This window comes from Habropoda laboriosa, unplaced genomic scaffold (genome assembly GCF_001263275.1).
Source record: "Habropoda laboriosa isolate 0110345459 unplaced genomic scaffold, ASM126327v1 scaffold99, whole genome shotgun sequence".
Lineage (NCBI taxonomy): Eukaryota > Metazoa > Arthropoda > Insecta > Hymenoptera > Apidae > Habropoda > Habropoda laboriosa.
In genome coordinates this window covers 1469614-1491573 of record NW_017100239.1, presented here as the reverse complement: position 1 = coordinate 1491573, position 21960 = coordinate 1469614, and the positions used below count along the sequence as shown (strand labels likewise).

Genomic DNA, 21960 nt, shown 5'->3' with positions numbered 1-21960 from the left:
TTCATCGATCTCTGAACCTGTACGAACGCCAGAGAGGGGGGAGGGAGAGAGAGAGAGACAGATTACAAGGGGAAAAAACGACGACTTGGAATGCGCGAATGAATTATTTATAGAGAACAGAAAGTAAGGAAGATGACGAACCTGAGTGGAACGATTCTCAATCCTATGCATACAAACGTAGATGCGCGTGAATTCTTTTGTGAAACATAGGAGAAAAACTAGCGAATACGTAAAACCACACCGACGGTACAGAAGGATTATTTCCAAGAAAAAATCTTGAAGCGGTTAAACTGGTATAACTCGGTATGATGTACTGCTAAATAAATCCAGAAAAATCACCGCAATAAGAAATTTCTGACAATAACGGGTACACCTGCTAGAATCACGCAAACATACAAGTTCACGCACATATACCACTATATTATTATTCTTGAGAGTGCAAACTCTGACACCAGAACGTCTAGCATAAAATTTGCTAACTCGTATATCCGACTAAATCACGCTAGAAATATTTTTATACGAAGAAAAGAAAAAGAAAATTTTGACTGACGTAGAATTTCTGTACACATTGGAGTATGCGAATGAAATTCATGTCGCAGTAAAATGACAAGTTAGTGTCATACCGTCGCACCGGTATTCATCGAAGATTTCATGAGAAAGGAAGCGAAGGAGCACAGCGATGAGTACACGTACACCCGGGTTGGGTATGGTGGGAAAGGAGGGGATATACCAAAGGAGAGAAGAACGTCGCCCGCGGCTAGCAACCGCAAAGGCAAAACTCCCGTGAGTGGTTTGCCACCGTGAACTGGTTTTGGGGGATATCGCTGTTACGCGTTGGCGAAAACAACGGGTCAGCATCCAATGCCGTACAACGTGTAAACTATCCACTGTGTGCAGTATACGCGTGTATACGCGAACGAAAGAGAAAGATAGAGAGACAGATAGGTAGAGAAAGAAACGGAGCGAACAAGTAGACTTACCCACAGCTCTGTACCCCAGCTCATGTTTGCTGGGCCGGGTAAACCAGGCACAAGCAGGCTTGCTCACCCGACACTTCACATGTAGCGACGCGATCAAAATACACCTCTTATATATATGTATATCGAACACGCACTAAAAACGCATGAAAAATCACGCGTCAGACCCACCGCACACGATCACTGAAACATCTCCAACATGTCGGCCCGTAACCACTGACTGGCCGGACTCAACTGTCCATCAAAACCGCCCGGAATTCTGCCGTAGCGCACTCTATCGTGGTTTTTCAAATATAAGTAGATATCAAGGGGGAAAACGCTCTGTAATTGGCCGAACGAATGAAAATGTTGGCGCGTACATTTCGAATTCTACCTGCGATAAACGCAAAACAACAATAATAAGTAACGTTGATCGACGTTTGTTGAAAGCTGGATTAACGATTAAAAACATGAATGTATTTGTTTCCGAAAGAATAAAAAACTTCGTGCAATGCTTGCGGTTTTAATAACAAGATCAAATTTTCTGAAATATTTCACAATTTTATTCGCTGTATTTCAATAAATAATTCACTTGGTATTTTAGGAATTACGTGTTTATTATTCTTTTACACTTTAATTTAATTTATAATTTTTATTCAATAAAAAACGCAATTATATGAAATTATAACTTAGATATTTTAATTTGGTACGCTTCGCATTTGATGAAACAGGTAAAATAACAAATGTTTATAACAGTTTTCACTTTTAGAATATTTAGAAGTGATTGCGTAAAATACGTAAAAGCGAAGCAATTGATTTGTAAGTTGCAAGCTTGTAAGTACGACTAAAATGGCGCTGGGTGACTCGAGCGAAGTATCAAAGGTCGTTAGTTCAGTGTAGATAAGTAATTTTTTGTATCACGGCAATTACATTGTTTCAATTTGTTTACCTCGTATTTTGCTCGTTCTTTATTTATAAGTTCGTGACGCCCCTTCGTTTAAAATTTTACTACAATCTGATGGAAGAAATGAATACCCACTATGGAGGTTGTATTTGTTATATATCACACATACACTTTTTATATTATGTCTAATTATTGATATACTAAATCAAATTTGTATAAATATGTTTTCATAATAGTAGAATGAAATACCACCAATATTATTAAATGAAATTAATTATTATTATTATTACACGAATTATTGTTATTGTTTATAGGTGGTGGAATTATTCAATATATATAATGAAAGCTTAGGATCTTATGTTTTTTCAAAATGGATTGGCAAACTAATTGCAGAATATCAAATATCAAAGACCCTGTTCATAATCATAATATCAATTCTGGTGGTTTTATTGATTGCTTCTATAATCATTCTGCGAAAATGGAAGAACAAAGAATTTCTCCCAGAAGTGAAGGAGTTTGTTGGAGTAGGTACAGGCAAACCCAGATTCAGAAAAAGAGACAAGGTGCTTTTTTATGGAAGAAAAATGTTACGCAAAGTAAAGTCCATCAGTGGACAAGTACATGCAAGTGGGCAAGGAAAGAAAAGAAAGGCTGTAATGCGATTTGCACGGAGACTTTTGCAACTTAAAAAAGAAACAGTGCCACAACAATTAAAAGTATTTCAATTTTAATTCTACTATCTTCATTTCTATTTTATCCTGTTTTTTTACTGTATTTTGAAATCTCAATAGGTTTTAGAACCACCTGCTGAATATCTAGAAGAAGACCTAGGTCCTGGAGACAAAGTACCACCTGATGCTTTGTACATGTTACAAAGTATTAGAGTATTTGGTCATTTTGAAAAACCTGTATTTTTGAAACTATGCAAGCATACAGAAATTATGAACTTACCAGCTGGAAGCACCTTATTTAAAATTGGAGACCCAGATGAAAATTTATTTATTGTACAACAAGGCTTGGTTAATGTTTATATCACAGGACCTGATGGCTCCCAAATATCATTAAAACTAGTAAAAACAGGAGAATCAGTAACTAGTCTTCTTAGTTTCACAGATGTACTTACTGGGCATACAAGTACCTATAAAACAGTATCTGCCAGAACTATGGAGGATTCCATTGTAGTTAAGTTACCAATGAATGCATTTCAAGAGGTACAATTTAATTATGTACTGTGAATAAAAATAAAATAAAAATTAAGATTTTTAATATTATATTTATATCTTTGTAGGTTTTTCAAGATTACCCTGATGCATTTGTTCGAGTTATCCAGGTCATTATGGTTCGTCTTCAAAGAGTCACTTTCACTGCTTTACATCAGTATCTTGGACTATCTGCAGAATTAGTTAATCCAGGACCACATAAAAAGAAACAAAGTCCATTTTCTGGGTCTCCAATTAGATCAAGAACTAAAGAAAATTTTTCTACCCAAAACACAGAAAATCAATGCAATGTAACTGCTTCATCAGAACAACATGAAGGATGTGATATGTCTCATCGTGACACCTCTGCATTCAGTGGTCACCAAAGTGTACCTATTGTTATAAGTCGACGGTAAGTTTAAAAAGAAATGATTCAAAACTGAAAATACGGTTTGATTAATATTTGTTTCATAATAGGCAAAAAACTAATCTTGATTGGAAAAATCAAAATTTAAGTCCACAATCAGGTCAGAATTCAGCCGATATGGTACCGGAATGTGATTCTCATTGGCCAAATTCTTCACCTATAACACCGCAACGATCATTTCAAGGATCACAGCATGGACCACAATCAGACGCAATACATACCGAAAATTCTCATCCACATAAGAAACGATCTACTACCACTGAACCAGTTCAACAACAGCTGGATGAAGCACATCTTGTACAAATAGCTACAGAAGCATTTGTCAGAGAACTTGGTTTAGAAGATGATTCAATACTTAAAGATGGTAAAGTTCAAATTCGAGAAGTATCAGCTGGAACTTACTTGATGAAGGAAGAATCTCATAAGGTTAAACCTGTTTTAAACATTCCTGTAGTTGCAAAAGCTTTTTTATACTTTTGTCAAATTTTGCATTTCTGTATTTCAGGATGTTGCACTTGTCTATGTTGTATCTGGTTCATTAATAGTTAGTCAACGCGTTTCGGAAGGCAGAGATCAAGGTCAAGAAGTTCATATGTTTAGTGCTCATCAAGGTGAAATTGTGGGCGGTCTTGCTGTATTAACTGGAGAACCTTCTTTTTATACCATTAGAGCAAAACACACTAGTCGCATAGCACTTCTTAGTAAACCAACATTTTTCGCTATTATGCGAGAACAACCTACTGTTGTGTTACATGTTGCACACTCAGTTGTTCGGAGACTTAGTCCTTTTGTTAGACAGGTATAAATAATTGCATTGTTTATTTTACTTGCCAGTTTAGTATAAATCATTCATTTTATATCTGTTAAAAGGTTGATTTTGCTCTTGATTGGCTATTTCTTGAAAGTGGAAGAGCAGTGTATCGACAGGGAGATGAATCAGATTCAACATTTATCGTATTAAGTGGCCGACTTCGGTCAGTAATTACGTATAAAAATGGGAAAAAAGAGCTCGTTGCGGAATACGGAAAAGGTGACCTTGTAGGTATTGTAGAAATGGTCACACAAACTCCACGATCAACAACTGTAATGGCAGTACGAGACTCAGAGCTAGCAAAACTTCCGGAAGGATTATTTAATGTTATAAAACTTCGTTACCCAATAGTAGTTACAAGGCTCATAAATTTACTTGGACATCGCATACTTGGAACTTGGCAACAAGCACACACGAAGAATGGCAGTAGCGATACACAGTATGTATCTGAAATATTATGATAACTTTATTCATTGATTGAAATTACTTTATCCGAATATATTTATAGACGGGCTGCAGCAACAGTCGATGCAAGACCAGCCCAAGTAAACTTCTCAACTGTTGCAATAGTCCCAGTATCCGACGATGTACCATTAACTGCATTTACGTACGAACTTTATCATTCGTTGTGTGCTATTGGGCCATGCTTACGTCTCACTTCTGATGTTGTCCGAAAAGTAAGCAATTAGTGTCGGCAGAGTTTCTTTATTTCTTTACTTCCATTACTCATAATTATTTAATCAATAGACATTAGGTAGCACCATAATGGAACCTGCAAATGAATACCGTTTAACATCGTGGCTTGCGCAACAAGAGGATCAACACCGAATCTCTTTGTATCAATGTGACCCAACGTACACATTATGGACTCAACGATGTGTCAGACAAGCTGATTGTATTCTTATTGTGGGTTTAGGAGATAAACCTCCTTCTATAGGTAGAACTGAACGCGAAGTCGAGCGTTTAGTAATGAGAACACAAAAAGAATTAGTACTTTTGCACAAAGAACAAAGTGGGCAACGTCCTACAAATACGGTGCAGTGGTTAAATATGAGATCTTGGGTTTCTAGTCATCATCACATTCAGTGTCCTAAACGAATGTTTACGAGAAGATCTCAATATAGAATTGTAAGTTATAAAAAATTTAAATTATTACTTCCATTACACAAGATACACAAATAATTTATTGACCTTTTTTAGAATGAATTGTATTCCAAAGTTTTGATGTCTGAACCAAACGTACATAGCGATTTTAGTAGACTTGCTCGTTGGTTAACCGGAACTTCAGTTGGATTAGTGCTTGGAGGTGGAGGTGCTAGAGGTGCAGCTCACGTAGGAATGCTTAAAGCAGTTATTGAAGCTGGTATACCCATAGACATGGTTGGTGGAGTTAGTATTGGAGCATTTATGGGTGCACTATGGTGTATGGAAAAAAATATAACAACAACAACGCAGAAAGCTCGTGAATGGTCTAAGGTAAACACTGTAAAATTAATGAGCAAAATCACGATTTAAAATATGTATAATTCAAACTTCATTATCAGTATCTTTTGGTTATATGGATAAATATGTTTCTAACAGAAAATGACACAGTGGTGGAGACAAATAATGGATTTAACATATCCAGTAACATCTATGTTTTCTGGAAAAGATTTTAACAACACAATCCAAGCAACATTTGGAGACACATACATAGAAGACTTATGGTTACCATACTTTACAATAACTACTGACATCACTGATTCTTGTATGCGTACGCACACGCACGGTCGGTATACAAAAGAAACAATTATAATATTTATTAAAGCACTGATAGTTTCCAGTTCTTTTTGATAAAGTATATGTGATGCATAAATATAAATCATTAGACTTAACTAACTGGAAACTCTCTCGCTGTTTTGGTGAAATTTGTAGAACCTGTAGATACGCTTCTAACCCAAAATTTTGTTTTTTTAAATTTAAACGATCATTATCATAGAGAGAGCATTGTGTAGAAATAAGCTTGAACAGCGGGAGTGAGCTTTCTAGGTGATTACTGTAATGACGTACTCTCCGTTTTATATCGTTTATTGGCAAACGTCGAACATTATTTTTTGTACGGGTAACAGGTATATGAAGAATAATCTTCTTGTATGTTTTAATTGAATTGCGATAACAAAGAGTTCTGAAGCGACCGATACTTGCTCTAGAATATATCATACACCTTATGAAGGAATATAAGAAGTATAGAAAAATGTACGAACATACATTAAAGAATTTAATTCGTGGTGTTTAGGATCGCTGTGGCGGTACATTCGGGCTTCGATGTCTTTGTCTGGTTATATGCCACCCATGTGTGACCCAGTTGACGGCCATCTCCTGCTCGACGGCGGGTACGTCAATAACCTTCCAGGTAATTTGAGCGTCGTATTAAAAGAGTGCGTCTAACGTTGCTAAAATATATTATAAACATATATACTAAAGAAAAAACATTTTGAGTTAAACGCACAAACGCTCTTGGAGGAGAACATTTATAATTTTTCTTTTTTAATTATATAAAATTACCTGGACATTTACAAATAACTTTATATTAATGAATAAATTGTGCTTATTTCCTTCATTATAATTCGGCAAAAGCATAATGTTAACTTAAAAATTATATAAAGCTCACTCCCGTTGATAAAAGATGCATTTGTCAAATTCTGAATAGCTAAGTCAACTCAGGTTTACTATGGAGATACATTCGAGCCAGTATGACCATTGCGGGGGTCTTTCCTCCTATTTGCGACCCTCTTGACGGGCATCTTTTGGTCGATGGGTGTTATGTTAATAACGTACCAGGTATCTTAAACCTGTATTGTTTATCTTATCATAGAGATAATAATTTACTTGTCATAAACAATTTTCAACATAGGGCTTTATAATCTCTTTGTTCAAGCTGACGAAATGTTGAGGCAAGGAGCACATCACATCTTGGCCATTGACGTTGGATCACAAGATGACACGGATTTAACAAATTATGGAGATTCTTTATCTGGTTGGTGGTTATTATGGAAACGATGGAATCCTTTCGCGACGCCTGTTAAAGTTCCGAATTTACCCGACATACAATCGAGATTAGCATACGTGAGTTGCGTACGGCAATTGGAGGAAGTTAAAAACTCAGATTACTGTGAATATATTAGGCCACCTATAGATAAATATAAAACCCTGCAGTTTGCTAATTTTGATGAAATTAAGGATGTAGGATATCAACATGGTAAATATTATATCTATTAAAAAAAAAAAAGAATTTTATGTGTATATATATGTAGTTATATAAAGTTAATATTTCTTTAGGAAAAACTTATTTCGAAGGACAGTTGAAAGCTGGAGTTCTACCACGTTTTAATGCTGATAGAGAAAATGCCCGAGCATTACGAGCAAAACATCAAGCGGCGAATCAACAATCTGTATCTTCATATACTTTTACAGACTTAGCTCAAATGGTGTGTAAAGTCTCCAGAGGAAATCGATATGTAGATCTGGACATTGATTCCGATACAGATGAATTAGAGGAATATGAGGCAGACTTAGAAGAAGATGCACAAGAAGTAGGTTATGCCTCTGAACCCACTGCCGGCATTCTAGATCAGGTATTTATCTCAATTTTGTCCAAACAATAGATACAACACAATGATTTTTTAAAATATTTGATTAGAAATTATTTAACAGCACAATGATACATATGGAATCAAAAATATTTTTGTATATTTCAGAGTCCTGATGAAAATCGTCTACGACGGAGAACTGGTGTTTCCTTAAGTTTATCTGATACGGAAGCAGAATCAGAATTAGATTACCATACTAAAATATTTTAAGCATTTTTTCCAATTCTTATTTTAACATCACGTTTTTTCTGTGTTGTACGATACGATACGATACGCGAACGTATATAACACTCATTTGTCATGTGTACAAATTATTATAACTTTACAATTACGTATAGTTTTATGAAAAATATATTTATACTAAAGTACAAAAAAACTGTTAAGAAAAAGTATCAATGAGTACTTTGCGACTATCATCAAGATATCAATGCAATATCTCATTAGTGTATTGTTATGAATTGTTATTATAGTTGCTAAATATATAATTCTACCGTTTATAAACACATGTTTCTGTATATTTCGTAAATATTCTGTATAAACCTAGTTTTTAACAATACCTGTTAAAATTTCGTAGTCATCGTCAAGTTTGGATCTAAAATGGCAAGAACTGCACCTATCAAATATAACGATCCTGTAACAAATACTTGATATTTTTCTACGTTATTAGAATTACTTCGTTGCTTTGCATTGTTTTTTATGTCTTGTAAAACTTCAAAAACACTATTTGCAACTATTGAATTCGTTCCCCATATTTTAGAATTAATTTCACATTTTTTCTTTTCTTCATTTATTGACGCACAATTCGTTTGATCATCTATGGTTTTAACTCCCGCGTAATTTGGCACAAAGTATGCTTTATAGAAACATAAAGACTTTAAAGGTGATAACAATCTTGTTGAATCTCGGGTACCAGATGTATTAAAAATTAATAATCTTTTTCCTCTCTTATTACTTACTTCACTAAACCAAGAAATACCACTTTCAATGCTTTCAGTTGTATGCGCACCGTCTAAAAAAAAGTCAGCAACACTACTTCTTAAAATTTGCATTCGACCTGGCCATTTACATGAAGACAAACCTATTGCAATCTTATCCATAGATACATTTATTTCAGCAGATTCTGAAACAGTTGAATGTTTCTCTCTTTTAAATTTTATCCATGTAATAGCCATCTGAATAGCTAAAGAAGCATTTTGTTGCTGAATTTTATTTGCTACTTTTAAAATAGGTGAAACATTTTCCCACATATATTCATGAAAAGGAGGAACAACATATAATGTACAATTTTCTTCAATTGATCTTTTATGTAATACCTGCATTGCTTCTGGTAATTGTGGAACAGAAAATGCTACAGTTTGTGGTTTAAAAATACCAGATTTCTGATAAGCTATATCTTCAAGAGTATTACCTAATAAAGAAGTATGCTCTAATGCTAAACTAGTTATACCTACACATACAGGATTTCTTACAAGATTTGTACAATCATATAATCCTCCAATTCCAGTTTCAATTATAGCAACATCAATATCTTCATTTAAAAAAATATCAAACATGAGAATTGTCAAAAAATTAAAATATCCAGGCATATCAAATTCATGTTCTTTTGTATCCTCTAATTTCTTATATATTTTCCAAAAATATTGAATGAAATGTACTTTATCTACTGGTTGCCCATTTATTCTTATACGTTCTCTTGTAGAAACCAAATGTGGAGAACTAAAAAATCCTGTTCTAAAACCATGTTCACGTAAAATGGCTTCTGTATATGCACAAGCAGAACCTTTTCCTTTAGTACCTGCCACATGTATAACTGATAAAGTATTTAACATTTCTAATGTAATACCAGATCTGTAAAAGTCATATTAGTATTAAAATATTTAAAATATATACTATTTAATCGATTTAACTTAAAAAGAAAATTATTACCTGAATAAGTATTTGTTTACATCAGAAAGTTTATGAGAGTCACTTCTTTGCAAATTATTTTTTGTTGTTAATTTTAAATATTCAACATTACTTTGTAAATTATGCAAAACTTTTATAGTAGCCTATAAAATAGACAATACTAATAAACTTACTAATTTGTAATTCTTATTTAAATCATTTAATGTAAATCATACACTATATTGTACCTCATATGAATTACCATAATAAAGAATACCATTCAATTTTTGTTCCATAATTATAAAACCTTACTTATAAAACCAAAAAAAAATTTATTTCTAATAAACACATGAAATAAATATTACACAAAATACCTCATAACCTGTTAGTGTGCAAATATAGGACTTGTTGAATATATTCTGCACTATCTTTTTATACGAAGTAAACATCTAAAATTATTTGTTATGTAATCATTTATAAAGTGATAAGGAAAATAGCAAAAGTAATAAACTTTCAACTGTAAGTATGAAGTTAGGTTATTTAACCTTCGTCCCTTGAATAGTTACAACTATTAATTGAATATAATTATTAGACCAGGTGATACGAAATGTCGCATTTTTAATCATTTGTAAACTGATTGCTCAAAAGATTAGTTGAGTGTAGAAAACTTCTGCATTTTTTGTGTTAACTTCAACATTAATACAATTCTTGTTAAGTTACTGTTGGAAAATCTAAACAACCGTGAAATTTAAATCCGATATTTCATATTACACAACCTAATACAATTTATTCCTCAAATATATTAAATTATACACTGTTAAAATCAATACAATACTTAAATGACGTATGTTAATTATTAAAGTAACAGATCTGAAGAAAAAAGATAAACCAATGTAATAATTATTCAACATATGAAAAGTACAAATTCTAATTTTAGTACACAAAATATAGTCAAGTTATTTTTTTCCTTGCATGAATAATTATTATTAGTTTTCTTCAATTCGAAATAAATATAAAATACGATACTTTACAATATCATTTAGGTGTTAGGCTCACGTTTCTTTTTATAATAATAATGTAATTTTTATTTTATGCCTATATTTGTAAACAATCCATTAAATAATTGATTACATTATTCCTTTAATAAAGACTATATTACGTATGTATATACGTTATGTTATTCTCAAAATTCGTTTCAATATCTACATTACTTGATAAATACAAAATTAAAAAGATTCGAATATATAGGATTTTAACATTTTGAACTTGTTAGAATAAAATTATATACAATAATCAAAATCCTAGAAATTTTTGGATAACATTATAGCTCATTTAAAAGGATATATTTTTTAATTAAATTGTAATTTATTTCAACGGTATAACAATAGTAATATGAAATAAAATGTGATGAAATGGAAACATTATCATTTTTATCCCTATACTTAATTTAAAATAAACGAATTACATGCAAGAAGGTGAATTATACTTTGTAACCTAAATTGCATATAATACTGTTTCGTCATTTTTAATGGAATTGTAGATACATTTATATGTATGCATATAAGCATCTAACCACTGCGAGTGCGCGCGTGCGTTTGGATCTAATGATTTATACCAGGTTGTCTGCCTCCATTTCCATCGACATTCTTACTGTTAGTATCAACTGCGCCATCGTGATACCATTTTGTCGGAATTATTCTCGTGCTTGATTTTTTATTCAATTCAGAAAGGTCTTGGTAAATTTTCGGCAATGGCAGATGTGTCAATGAATATTGTCACACCACGGAAGATGTCTTTCGGTATCAATGGTAAATTGAACGGTTTAGAAAGTAAAACGCCTTTTCTAATAGGAGTTTCAGGTGGTACTGCTAGTGGGAAAGTAAGTAATATTTTACTTTATGTCTTTAGAATGTCTTAATTTTGTCATTCTGTAAACAATACATATTTCCGTACACAATTTAACCTCTGTAAAAAACGTGTAGTTTAAGAATTATAAAGGTTTTAATTAATTGTGTGATTGAAGATCTAATTAAAGTAACTTTTTCATTCTTTTAGTCAACTGTATGCAAACGTATAATGGAAAAATTAGGACAAGTAGATATGGATCACATGCAGCGGCAAGTCGTTTGTATTTCACAGGACAGTTTTTATCGAGATTTATCACCGGCCGAAAAACTTAAAGCCGAAAAAGGTCAATACAATTTTGATCATCCGGATGCTTTTGATAATGATTTGTTACTTCAAACATTGCAAGACATACTAGCTGGTGTAAAATGTGAAATACCAGCCTATGATTATAGAACCAACAGTTTGTATGTACTTGGCATTTTAGAATAATATAACTTCATAGAAATTACAATGCTACATTAACCATTTTTTGAGGGGTTTCAGAATAAAAGATCAAATTACAACAATCTATCCTGCAGATGTAGTTTTGTTTGAGGGAATTTTGGTGTTTTATTTTCCAAAAATACGAGATTTATTTCATATGAAGCTATTTGTAGATACTGATTCTGACACTAGATTAGCTAGAAGAGGTAATAATATAAAATACATGTTCCTTTTTTTGTTTCATTTATACATATTGAAGTTACTAAATGAATATTTTTAATTTTTACAGTACCAAGAGACATAAATGAAAGAGGCAGGGACTTAGATTATGTATTAAATCAATACATGAATTTTGTGAAACCTGCCTTTGAGGAATTCTGTCTTCCTACTAAAAAATTTGCTGATGTTATCATACCAAGAGGTGCAGACAATACAGGTAAATTATAGTATTGTTATAATACACAAAAATTGTGTGCAACAATTTAATTTAAAAAATGTAAATTACTTATTAGAATTTTTATACTGCATTTGTTTGGTATTAAATTTATAATAAACATTATTAACTTATTCATGAACATTAATTTACATTATATCATAACCTGAATTCATTTGCATCAAGTCTGCACCTAATTAAACATGAAAATTAATTATAATTAAAAAATATTGATAATTCCATTCATATTGATATTAAAATCAATTTTTTATTATTTATATTGCTAAAATATCATAGTATTTATTGCAATTTAGGTGCAGATTTGGAATAATAAGGCAGCTTAAAATTTTATTCTTTGTATTCGTATATGTATATATATATAGCATTCATGGGTGCTGCCTGGTATGTAAGGGCTGCTAAAACAAGCTGTCTTTTAAGTTAGTGCAAAATGAAGGTCATATAAAAACGTACATGGTTTGGTTATTGTATGTTTGCAGTGGCAATAGACCTTATAGTGCATCACATCTGGGACATTTTGCGTTTGAAAAAGGCTGAAATCTCATCCGGGCAGCATCCATACATCTACCAACATAGGCCTACTTTGACTTCATCCGACACGCTCAGCAGATGATTTTAGCATGATACACTTATAAGCACTATGTTTTTATATATCATACATTGGTGTAGAATCAAGTTTGCAGTAATCTTGAATCTTTTCTTTTTAAATGCATAATATGTCTTTCCTATACTTATACAACTGTATTTGTATTACATTTATACTAAGTAGCAAAAAATATTGCTTCTAATATGTGTGCATCCATTAAACCCTTAATTGGGTAAAATTAATTTTACACTGTTCCTAAAACATGGACATAGTGCATGATTATACAAAGTCTCTTGTCCAAACAATGTAATTCCAATATTGCATAATTATCGAAATTTACACATAAGATTGATCCATATTAAAAGGACTTAAGTATTATTTACATATAAGAACCTTTATAAGTATGTATGTATGTATATGCAACCTTGCATGTTCTCCAAAAATTAATACTTTTTATACATTGCTATTTCCCCATCAATCAAATGCTTTATGAATCAATGTAGTAATATAAACTGAAATTTTATATAAGACGATTTAAGCGAGCACAAAACGTATTAGCATAATTCTGTAAAATGTGATATTTTTAATTTACATCAGTGCATTATTCATATACTGCAATATTTAATTGTATTATTCAGTGTGGTGCTAATCCTTTTATTTGATATTTCTATTTTTTAAATGCTCAAATCGTTTTAATCTTAACAAAAATTTGTCATTATTATACAAGATAACTATAATTTCAATTATGTAATTTTATATATTATTTGTTTAGATTGTAAAACAGAATAATAATAAAGAAATCAAGTTCCCCATCATAAAAGAAATTAACCTTTAACTATTTATTTGTACTTTAAATTTTGTTACAGTGGCAATAGACTTGATAGTGCAACATATAAGAGACTTCTTAAACAACAGAGGTAGGGTTACAGAACTACCTGAAAATTCAATAAACAAGGCAGAAAAATTGTCCAAGAGGCCACATTAATTTTTAAAGCTTAAAGATTGAAAAAAAAAAAGTGTTGTCTTACTTTTTATTTTACTCTCAATATTATTTTTTTTAATGTAGACATTCTACATTAAATTAGTGATATACTTAAAGTGATATAACAAAATTTTAAAGCATACACTGTAAGCTGTTTTTATTTTATTTTAGTATTATTTATAAATGTAGAAATTCAGAACTACTTAAAAATAACAATCTTGAATTATGTAAAAACTTTGGTATAAAGTATGAATGTAAAATATTACATTTTATAATGCGTGGAGAAATATATTTCTGAAGATTGAATTTGTAAAAATAATGTAGCAATACGTAGATATTAAATAGCAATATTAGATAGTAAATTCTTTCAATGTAAGCATTAATTAGCAGTAACAATTTAAACTAAGGTTGTTTTTGTTCTATTTATGTTTGTTTATTATGTAGCTGTTATATACATTATATACTTAAACATCATGTAAGATACAAAATCATGTAACACTTAAATATAACAATTATATCTAATTACATCTAACATTAATTATTTATTATTGATAATAAAGTTCTAAATTCATACCATCATGAATTTCATCTAAATTGTTATGTTAAGAAAAAAGTGTTTTTAAAGTGTACAGAAATGTTAAAAATTATCTTGTACAAAAATATATTTAATTTGAAAGGATACAATCTTGTAACTTTATGTGATCCTTAAATATATTGTACCATTTTTTTAGAACAATTTTTTCCCAATGAGTTCCAGTTTGGGCTGCTATTAATTTTTTTAAATCACCTATTGTATCATCTGGATTGCATTTAACTCTAACTTTTTTCCCAAGACGATCATTGCACGTTATTTCTAACATTTTCTATGTATTAAAACAAATGATTTTTTTAAATGTATTACTTGTAAATATAGACAATAAATAAATTTTCTGTTATCATTATTATTGTATTAGTATTAATGAACAGACATTTATAGTAATGAGGACTATAGATATCTTTACATTGAATAAAAGTATAAGATAGATTTTGAATATAACTTCAAATATAAAATTTATCTATTTAAAAGCACTAATTAAATGGTTATTTACAGAAAGAGAATTATTTCCGTACTGCTATCGCAAAAGGTTAGTTATCATATATAAGATACTAGCAACTTTGCAGGTTAGGAAATATTAGTAAGAAGAAATACTAACAATATATTATTTTAAGCTTTACATGATTCACTCGCATGTCATGTAATAGTTTACAAAATGTATTTTTTAATAGTAAAGTATTTTTTTAAGTAATATAAATATATATGCATACATTACTTCCTATTTAAACATACACAATAATATAATAATTTACTTACAGCGTATTATTGTTAATATCGACGTTGCTAAAAATTCAATTTTATTGATGCGATAGTTGGAGGAAAAAACTCTGACTTTGCTTGTTCATAAACGAACTTTTAACTCATTATAGATGTTTGTAAGTATCGATAACCAGTGTTACAAAACTGAAAACGTTAACTAAACGAGGAAATTGATACGGTGATGCTATTGACAATACTTTATCGATCTTTCTCACAACTGATAAAATCAGAATACAAAATTTACGTTTCTTACTTTTAGATATTGTACATTAACAGAATAAAGTAACTTTAAACAGAAATAAGGATATAAAAGAATACATTCACGTATTCTTGATATCTTCTGCCATTACCGAATTCGTATACGACGATGGCGGACGCAGCAGATCTTCCCGGCGCTTCTTCCAGCCAAAAAATGTCGTCAAAAGTTTTAAGACAAAAAGCACAGGAATTTTTGAATTCGAGAAAACACGCGAATAATTTAGTAGACATAATTTCTCAATGGGATGTAAGTACAAGTTCTAAAAACACTTCAAATTGATGAATATATCAACTTTTTAAGGTTATGTCATTTATTAAAATTCCTGATCACTCTATCAGGAATCCACTTCGTCCTGTCTACTTACGATAGAAACAATATTTGTCGAAGTTTTGAAAAGAGGTGACATGTATTTGGAACGTACGATATCCCTTACAATTTCAGGTATGTTCGAGTAGTTTAATATTTTCTGTTGTTTGACAGTATTTGACATTATACACTTTTGAATTTTCCGATGAAAATTATAAATTTATACACGTTTATACCTTGTGAGAAGACATTTTTGGACACAAAGTTTAAGCGTACAAATAAAAAGTATTTCTTTTTTTTTGGATTTACAAATGTTGAGAAACATGAAATAGCTTTTCCATAAGATTTATGAAACAGAGCCAAGTCCTGAAGCAAGATACATCAACTGGTTGAGAAACTGTTATGAAGAAGTATGGGAGAAAATACTTGCATCTATAGAAAAATTTCGGCCTGCCATTCAGTTACAAGCTCTTACTACTGCCATAAAGCTTATGGCTGAAGAAGGTAAAAATCCATTGGAACCAACTGGCAACTTGGGATATTATTTTCCACTTCATCGATTAAAACCCATTTTAATGAAGTTACTTTCACCGGAGAAAGATAATGCCAGTTTAATATCTAGATTTCAAGAAATCATAGAATATCCTGATGCTCTTTATTATACATGGAAATGTCTTCCCTCTCTTACTCCAAAAAGACAACCACATGAAGTTTATATTAAAAATTTACTTGAGCTTATACATAAACTATCACTGCCGAAGGAAACTGAAGGTACATGTTAATTAAATTAAATATCATAATGTTATAATTTCTTTTAGAGTTAGCACCTACCTAATATTGAATTTTAATTGTGTTCCAGAGAATGAGATGTCTGAAAATAAGAATTTATTGTGTAAACCACAACAAGGTAATCAAGCTACATTGTCCTTTCTTTTTCTGCCTAAACTAATTATAATTTTTTATACATTCCACATTTTATTTTATCAGCTGCTAAGAGCTTTATATGGGATCAAGCTGGAGCAAGACGTGCACTAAATAAAGTCTGGGCTTGTGTCATGCATTGGGAATTGACACCACAATTACATAAACAATTATTAATAGTTCTTTTAGAAAGAGTTATGCCACATTTAGAAAAACCTGTTTTACTAACAGATTTCCTTATGGATTCCTTGGATGCAGATGGGCCCATTGGCTTACTTGCATTGCAGGGTGTATTTTTACTAGTTACCAAACATAACTTAGAATATCCCAATATCTTTACAAAACTTTATTCTATGTTTGAACCAGAAATATTTCACACAAAGTACAAAGCACGTTTATTCTACTTATCTGACCTTTTCCTTAGTTCAACGTAAGTGGTTAAAATATTTTGAAATATCTTATTCTGATAAAGTATATAAAAATTACCGTGTACTCTAAATTGTTTTTAGGCACTTACCGGAAGCATTAGTCGCCGCTTTTGCAAAAAGACTTGCGCGTTTAACTCTTGTCGCACCACCCGAGGATATTCTTATTATTTTACTTTTCGTTGGAAACCTCTTACTCAGGCACCCTGGCTTGAAACGTCTCATTGATCATCCACAAGGAGGGGAAGTTTCATCGGAAGATAATAACGGTGCTGGAGATCCGTTTTTAATGGAAGAAAGAGATCCCTTATTAAGTAATGCTCTCCTTAGCAGTCTCTGGGAAATTAAAGCTTTACAATGGCACATAGTGCCGAGTATTGCTAGCGCTGCGCGTTTCATTCGCGAACCTCTTCCCTCTGTAGAGTACGATATGGCATCAGCTTTAGAACGTACCGGAGGACATTTATTTGATAGTGAATTAAAGAATAAGGTTAAAGATATTATGTTAACGTTTGAAAGACCGAATTCAATGGCATTACCAAAAGGTGAAAGATTACTACAATATTGGCAATTAACAACAATGCACTGACTGGCAATATTGAGACTATGCATTATATATGCATATTGTGCAATATGCATCCTTATTAAAAAGGGAACTGTTCTTTCAATGAAAACGCAAAGAAAATGGTCCTGAAATTTTTGCGTTTTTTTTGTACGTTGAAATCAGGTAGTATGAAAATATTGCATACTTTTGTATTATTTAAAGTCTAAAAATAATTGCAACGGAATTGATTCGGAGTACATTATTTCACAAGCAACATGTAGATATGTATTTTTAGATTTCCGACCATGCAGCTATTTAGCACAATAGGTACTCATGAATGCTACCAATTCTGTTAAATGAAGTCATTTGTATGCATGAATGTGTGATAATAAAATGAAAGATATTTTAATTTAATAGATAACTCGTATTTCATTTATGTTGCAATGTCTACTTAATGTGTATCGTATAGGTAAACATAAGTGGACCTCATAATAAAATCGTATCATGGTACAATCTTATATTTTAAACCAGTATTGGAATAATCTCATACTTTGCTATGATACATTTAAATAAGCGCCTCATGTATTATTGCCAATTGTTATGTATAAAAAAGCTATGTACATAATTAGAAGTACTTAATCCGAATAGTTTCATGTATACCGTCTGTTCTCCAAAATCTGTAACATAAAAATAACGTTAGTTATTATTTTTTAAATAATTTCACTTCTAATACGTCATACGTCGTAAACAAAATTTATATAAAAAAATATTTTTTTTTATAATACACTGTAATATATAAAAATGGTATGGAATGTACTGAGTTATAGTTTACAAACCCATGTTAATTGCCGCCATTCGTCTTCACTCAACGTGTGCTTCATTTTCACCAAAATATTTGCTGGAATCTCAGGAAGTGTTGTTAATACATGTTCTTCTTTAGTAGGTATATACTCTATTTGTAAAAGCTCAGTCACGGTTGGCCGTGCTTTTGGGTCATGCTGAAGACATTTACGCATTACATCAATTAAAATTGGTGGCGACGGTATAATTTTATTACCCTCTGACGACAAAGTTTTAGGGAAAGGAATATTTAGTTTTGGATTAGTTATTGCGTTCACTTTCGCCCATTGCGAACGAATATGATGAAACGGTGTATGGCCATACACTAAACTATACAAAATACATCCTAAAGACCATACATCTGACTTAAAATTTATCTACAAAATAAATATATTTATATTATCATGTCTTCAATTTTAATTTTTACTATAAATGCAAAACCTATTCTTATACCTTATATTTGACATTCTCTGAAGAAGAATCCGAATTTTCACCAATATCCATTAAAGCTTCTGGACTAATATAATTTAAAGTTCCAATTGGACAGTTTTTTATCACAGACGTCATATCAGCATTCATACTAGAAGCAATTCCAAAATCTATAAGTTTTAATCTTCCTCGGACTAATAAAAAATTTGCTGGTTTTAAGTCTGAATGAATTACTCCTGAAAATTTATACATGTAAAGCACAATCAGTTGTGCAGAAATGTTTGACATAATCAACATATGATTTTCTTACATTAAAATATTTACCGTTATCGTGTATATGCTTAACAGCTGTTAACATTTCGGTCCAATAATATAAAATCATTGTAAGAGGAATTTGCTTTTCCTGTGACATCGTTTTCAAAAGACGGCTGAGATCGGTATCTCCCATTTCCATTACTACATAAACCATTGGATATTTAATTTCACTAAAACAAAATACTTGAATGTAAATGTCAGTGCATGTATATATATAATATAGACATATATTTTCATAAACTACTTACTAGTCAAACATTTTAACAACACATGGTGCTTGTAATTTATGTAACATTGAAATTTCTTCTAAACAACCTTGTGCTGATTCCTTGTCCATACTCTTAAGATTAACACACTTAATAGCACATAATTCAAGAGAGGATAAGTTTTGCACTCTTAAAACTTCTCCACTCATACCATGACCAAGTGTACCTAAGACCAAATACTCTTTTCCTTTTACAAAAATAGTTTTGCTTTGCCTTGATTTAGAAATGTTATATGGCATTGAAAATTGTACATTTGATGCATTATCTACTGTTTCTTTTAACTCTTGTTGCTGATTTTTGTTATTAGCCTCTGAATGTTGTTTTTGAGAATGATTGCACACTGCTTTTAAGATTTCTTTGCTATCTTTAGGATAATGAGAAACATATTTACTATTTGATGCTTTATTTATTTCTTTATTCACCAATGCATTGTCTATATTTGAGTATCTATTTTCTTTCAATTCTTCATTAACATCTGATTCCAAATGCACAACATTTTCTGAGGTTTGAAATACTTGTCGTGATAAACTTATTTTGTTGTCTAAATTTTTACTGGTTAGTTTAGCCTGAGCAGTAGGTGTTATTTCGTTTACTTTGGAAAGCTGAAACCCTTGAAGCAAACGTTTTCCTGAAGCATCCTTCTGTGTGAAACCTGCTGTATCTACTAAAGGTCTTCTTACCATACCATTTGTATTTAAATACCTGTAATTAAATATATATACTTAAATAAAAGAAATTAGTACTAAATGTATAAGCAATATATATTATATGTACTTTGGTGTTTCATGTTTTCCATTACTTAGTGTAAAATAAACAGTGTTGTCTGGAGTTTGTACAGAATTTTTCAAATTATTACTTCTATTTTGCAATGGGGTTTGCTTTACACTATTCTGAAACCAATGAGATGAAGTTGTAGCTGGAGTTAGCCCATGATTATTAGGTATATCAGATAATTTGTTTTGTGGTGTATGAATAATATTTCTTCGAGAGAAACATGGATCTGGATGTGTAGAATTAACTGGTGCATGTTTTAAAGGTGTTTGTAAAACCCACTGATCAGTAGAATTTACAGATAATCCTATATCTGATGTTAATGCTTTATAAGCAGAAGATACACTTTCATGATGGGTTTCTTCTTCATTTGGTATTGACTTTAATGCTAATGTTCCTCTGTTGATATTTGCATTTTGTATGTTATGTACTCCAGATTGTAATACATATCCAGAATGTTGAAATACAAAAGCATTGGAATCACTATTATTGTTTATTTTAGAAGAACATTGTTGGTCAAAAGATTGAAGTTCACTTTTATGTGGTTGCTCCTGATTTAATGATTTTTTAATATCCATATTAGTAACATGTTTATTTTTGTGTTCAGTTTGAGCAATCTTTTCTTCTGTATGAATTTCAATACTTAATTGCATCTGATTTGATTGTTCACACTCTATATTTTTTTCACTTTTCTCATTATAATCATGTTCATGAAATACAGATTTATTTTCTGATGTACATTCTGTAATATTATTGACTGATACAGATTTTTCAGCTTCTGAAGAAACAATTGTATGTGAAATTTCACAAGCTGTTTTTATCTCATTATCATATGTTATGTTATGCATGGATGATGATTTATTAAAAACATCTTCAATACAATCATCTTGTGATAAAGACTGAGGGTCATCAGAATCTGATTCAATATCAGAATCTTGTGGTTTATCTTCACTTTCGTCATCATCACTTTCACATAAATGCAACAACTCTTTCACCCGTACTGGTTGAAGTTTTGGGCGTGAATTGGTATGATTCTGACAATCTATATTATTCAATATGGACCTACCATTTGTTGATAGATCTGACATATTTTAAAATTGTAATTAATCCACAGTAATCAAAACAGCAGCAAAAACAAATATATAAACATGTGTAATATAATATCACTTGAAGATATCACAATTTATTAAAAAAGTATTATTGAACATCTAAAGTCTTTGATATACTTAAAAGTTATTAAAATTTCTTGAGAACTAAATAAAACAAAACGATTCCAACTATTTCGTCTTTGTTGGCTTGAAAGCATTGTTATATTAATAATTATAAAAATCACTTGAATTATAACACTCAACAAACAGATTATAGGGATA

General features: G+C 31.0%; 7 protein-coding genes across 9 annotated transcripts in view; 3 read left to right on the top strand and 4 right to left on the bottom strand.

Moving 5' to 3' along the window:
• LOC108571855 (formin-binding protein 1-like) overlaps nucleotides 1–1181 on the bottom strand; it is a 28914-nt gene extending 27733 nt beyond the window's left edge. Inside the window, 1 exon segment of the mRNA XM_017933999.1 lies at nucleotides 981–1181. Coding sequence (XP_017789488.1) covers nucleotides 981–1004 — 24 coding nt within the window. The 5' untranslated portion in view covers nucleotides 1005–1181.
• Nucleotides 1182–2366: 1185 nt separating this feature from the next.
• On the top strand, nucleotides 2367–8199 carry LOC108571850 (neuropathy target esterase sws). 3 transcript variants are annotated; one of them, XM_017933994.1, is made up of 14 exons: nucleotides 2367–2576; nucleotides 2652–3071; nucleotides 3149–3471; nucleotides 3576–3912; nucleotides 3992–4285; nucleotides 4357–4736; nucleotides 4806–4974; nucleotides 5045–5425; nucleotides 5498–5773; nucleotides 5879–6065; nucleotides 6573–6689; nucleotides 7215–7535; nucleotides 7616–7911; nucleotides 8035–8199. In XM_017933994.1, exons 1-14 carry the CDS (start codon nucleotides 2445–2447, stop codon nucleotides 8134–8136), a joined length of 3735 nt encoding a protein of 1244 aa, XP_017789483.1. In that variant the 5' UTR covers nucleotides 2367–2444; the 3' UTR covers nucleotides 8137–8199. The 3 variants fall into 3 exon arrangements, with proteins under 3 accessions (XP_017789483.1, XP_017789482.1, XP_017789484.1); XM_017933993.1 differs by lacking the exon at nucleotides 6573–6689 and adding an exon at nucleotides 7001–7117 and having other exon boundaries at nucleotides 3537–3912; XM_017933995.1 differs by lacking the exon at nucleotides 6573–6689 and having other exon boundaries at nucleotides 3537–3912.
• A 287-nt stretch (nucleotides 8200–8486) lies between these two features.
• On the bottom strand, nucleotides 8487–10926 carry LOC108571740 (folylpolyglutamate synthase, mitochondrial-like). The gene is made up of 2 exons (XM_017933853.1): nucleotides 10912–10926; nucleotides 8487–9776 (listed from the first exon to the last, which is right to left on the bottom strand). Exons 1-2 carry the CDS (start codon nucleotides 10924–10926, stop codon nucleotides 8487–8489), a joined length of 1305 nt encoding a protein of 434 aa, XP_017789342.1.
• Nucleotides 10927–11431: 505 nt separating this feature from the next.
• LOC108571781 (probable uridine-cytidine kinase) lies at nucleotides 11432–13205 on the top strand. The gene is made up of 6 exons (XM_017933917.1): nucleotides 11432–11462; nucleotides 11537–11689; nucleotides 11866–12122; nucleotides 12202–12347; nucleotides 12431–12577; nucleotides 13072–13205. The coding sequence occupies exons 2-6, from the start codon at nucleotides 11561–11563 to the stop codon at nucleotides 13203–13205; spliced, it is 813 nt and encodes a 270-aa protein (XP_017789406.1). The 5' UTR covers nucleotides 11432–11462; nucleotides 11537–11560.
• Nucleotides 13206–14705: 1500 nt separating this feature from the next.
• Nucleotides 14706–15615, bottom strand: LOC108571834 (ubiquitin-like protein 5). The gene is made up of 3 exons (XM_017933975.1): nucleotides 15512–15615; nucleotides 14843–15023; nucleotides 14706–14749 (listed from the first exon to the last, which is right to left on the bottom strand). Exons 2-3 carry the CDS (start codon nucleotides 15018–15020, stop codon nucleotides 14706–14708), a joined length of 222 nt encoding a protein of 73 aa, XP_017789464.1. The 5' UTR covers nucleotides 15021–15023; nucleotides 15512–15615.
• Nucleotides 15616–15663: 48 nt separating this feature from the next.
• LOC108571818 (nucleolar complex protein 4 homolog B) lies at nucleotides 15664–18014 on the top strand. The gene is made up of 7 exons (XM_017933960.1): nucleotides 15664–15692; nucleotides 15774–16019; nucleotides 16112–16214; nucleotides 16437–16850; nucleotides 16939–16986; nucleotides 17067–17430; nucleotides 17510–18014. Exons 2-7 carry the CDS (start codon nucleotides 15882–15884, stop codon nucleotides 18012–18014), a joined length of 1572 nt encoding a protein of 523 aa, XP_017789449.1. The 5' UTR covers nucleotides 15664–15692; nucleotides 15774–15881.
• A 605-nt stretch (nucleotides 18015–18619) lies between these two features.
• Nucleotides 18620–21678, bottom strand: LOC108571739 (serine/threonine-protein kinase MPS1). Its single transcript, XM_017933852.1, has 6 exons — nucleotides 20594–21678; nucleotides 19802–20521; nucleotides 19563–19723; nucleotides 19263–19474; nucleotides 18806–19186; nucleotides 18620–18646 (listed from the first exon to the last, which is right to left on the bottom strand). The coding sequence occupies exons 1-6, from the start codon at nucleotides 21676–21678 to the stop codon at nucleotides 18620–18622; spliced, it is 2586 nt and encodes an 861-aa protein (XP_017789341.1).
• Nucleotides 21679–21960: the final 282 nt, after the last annotated feature.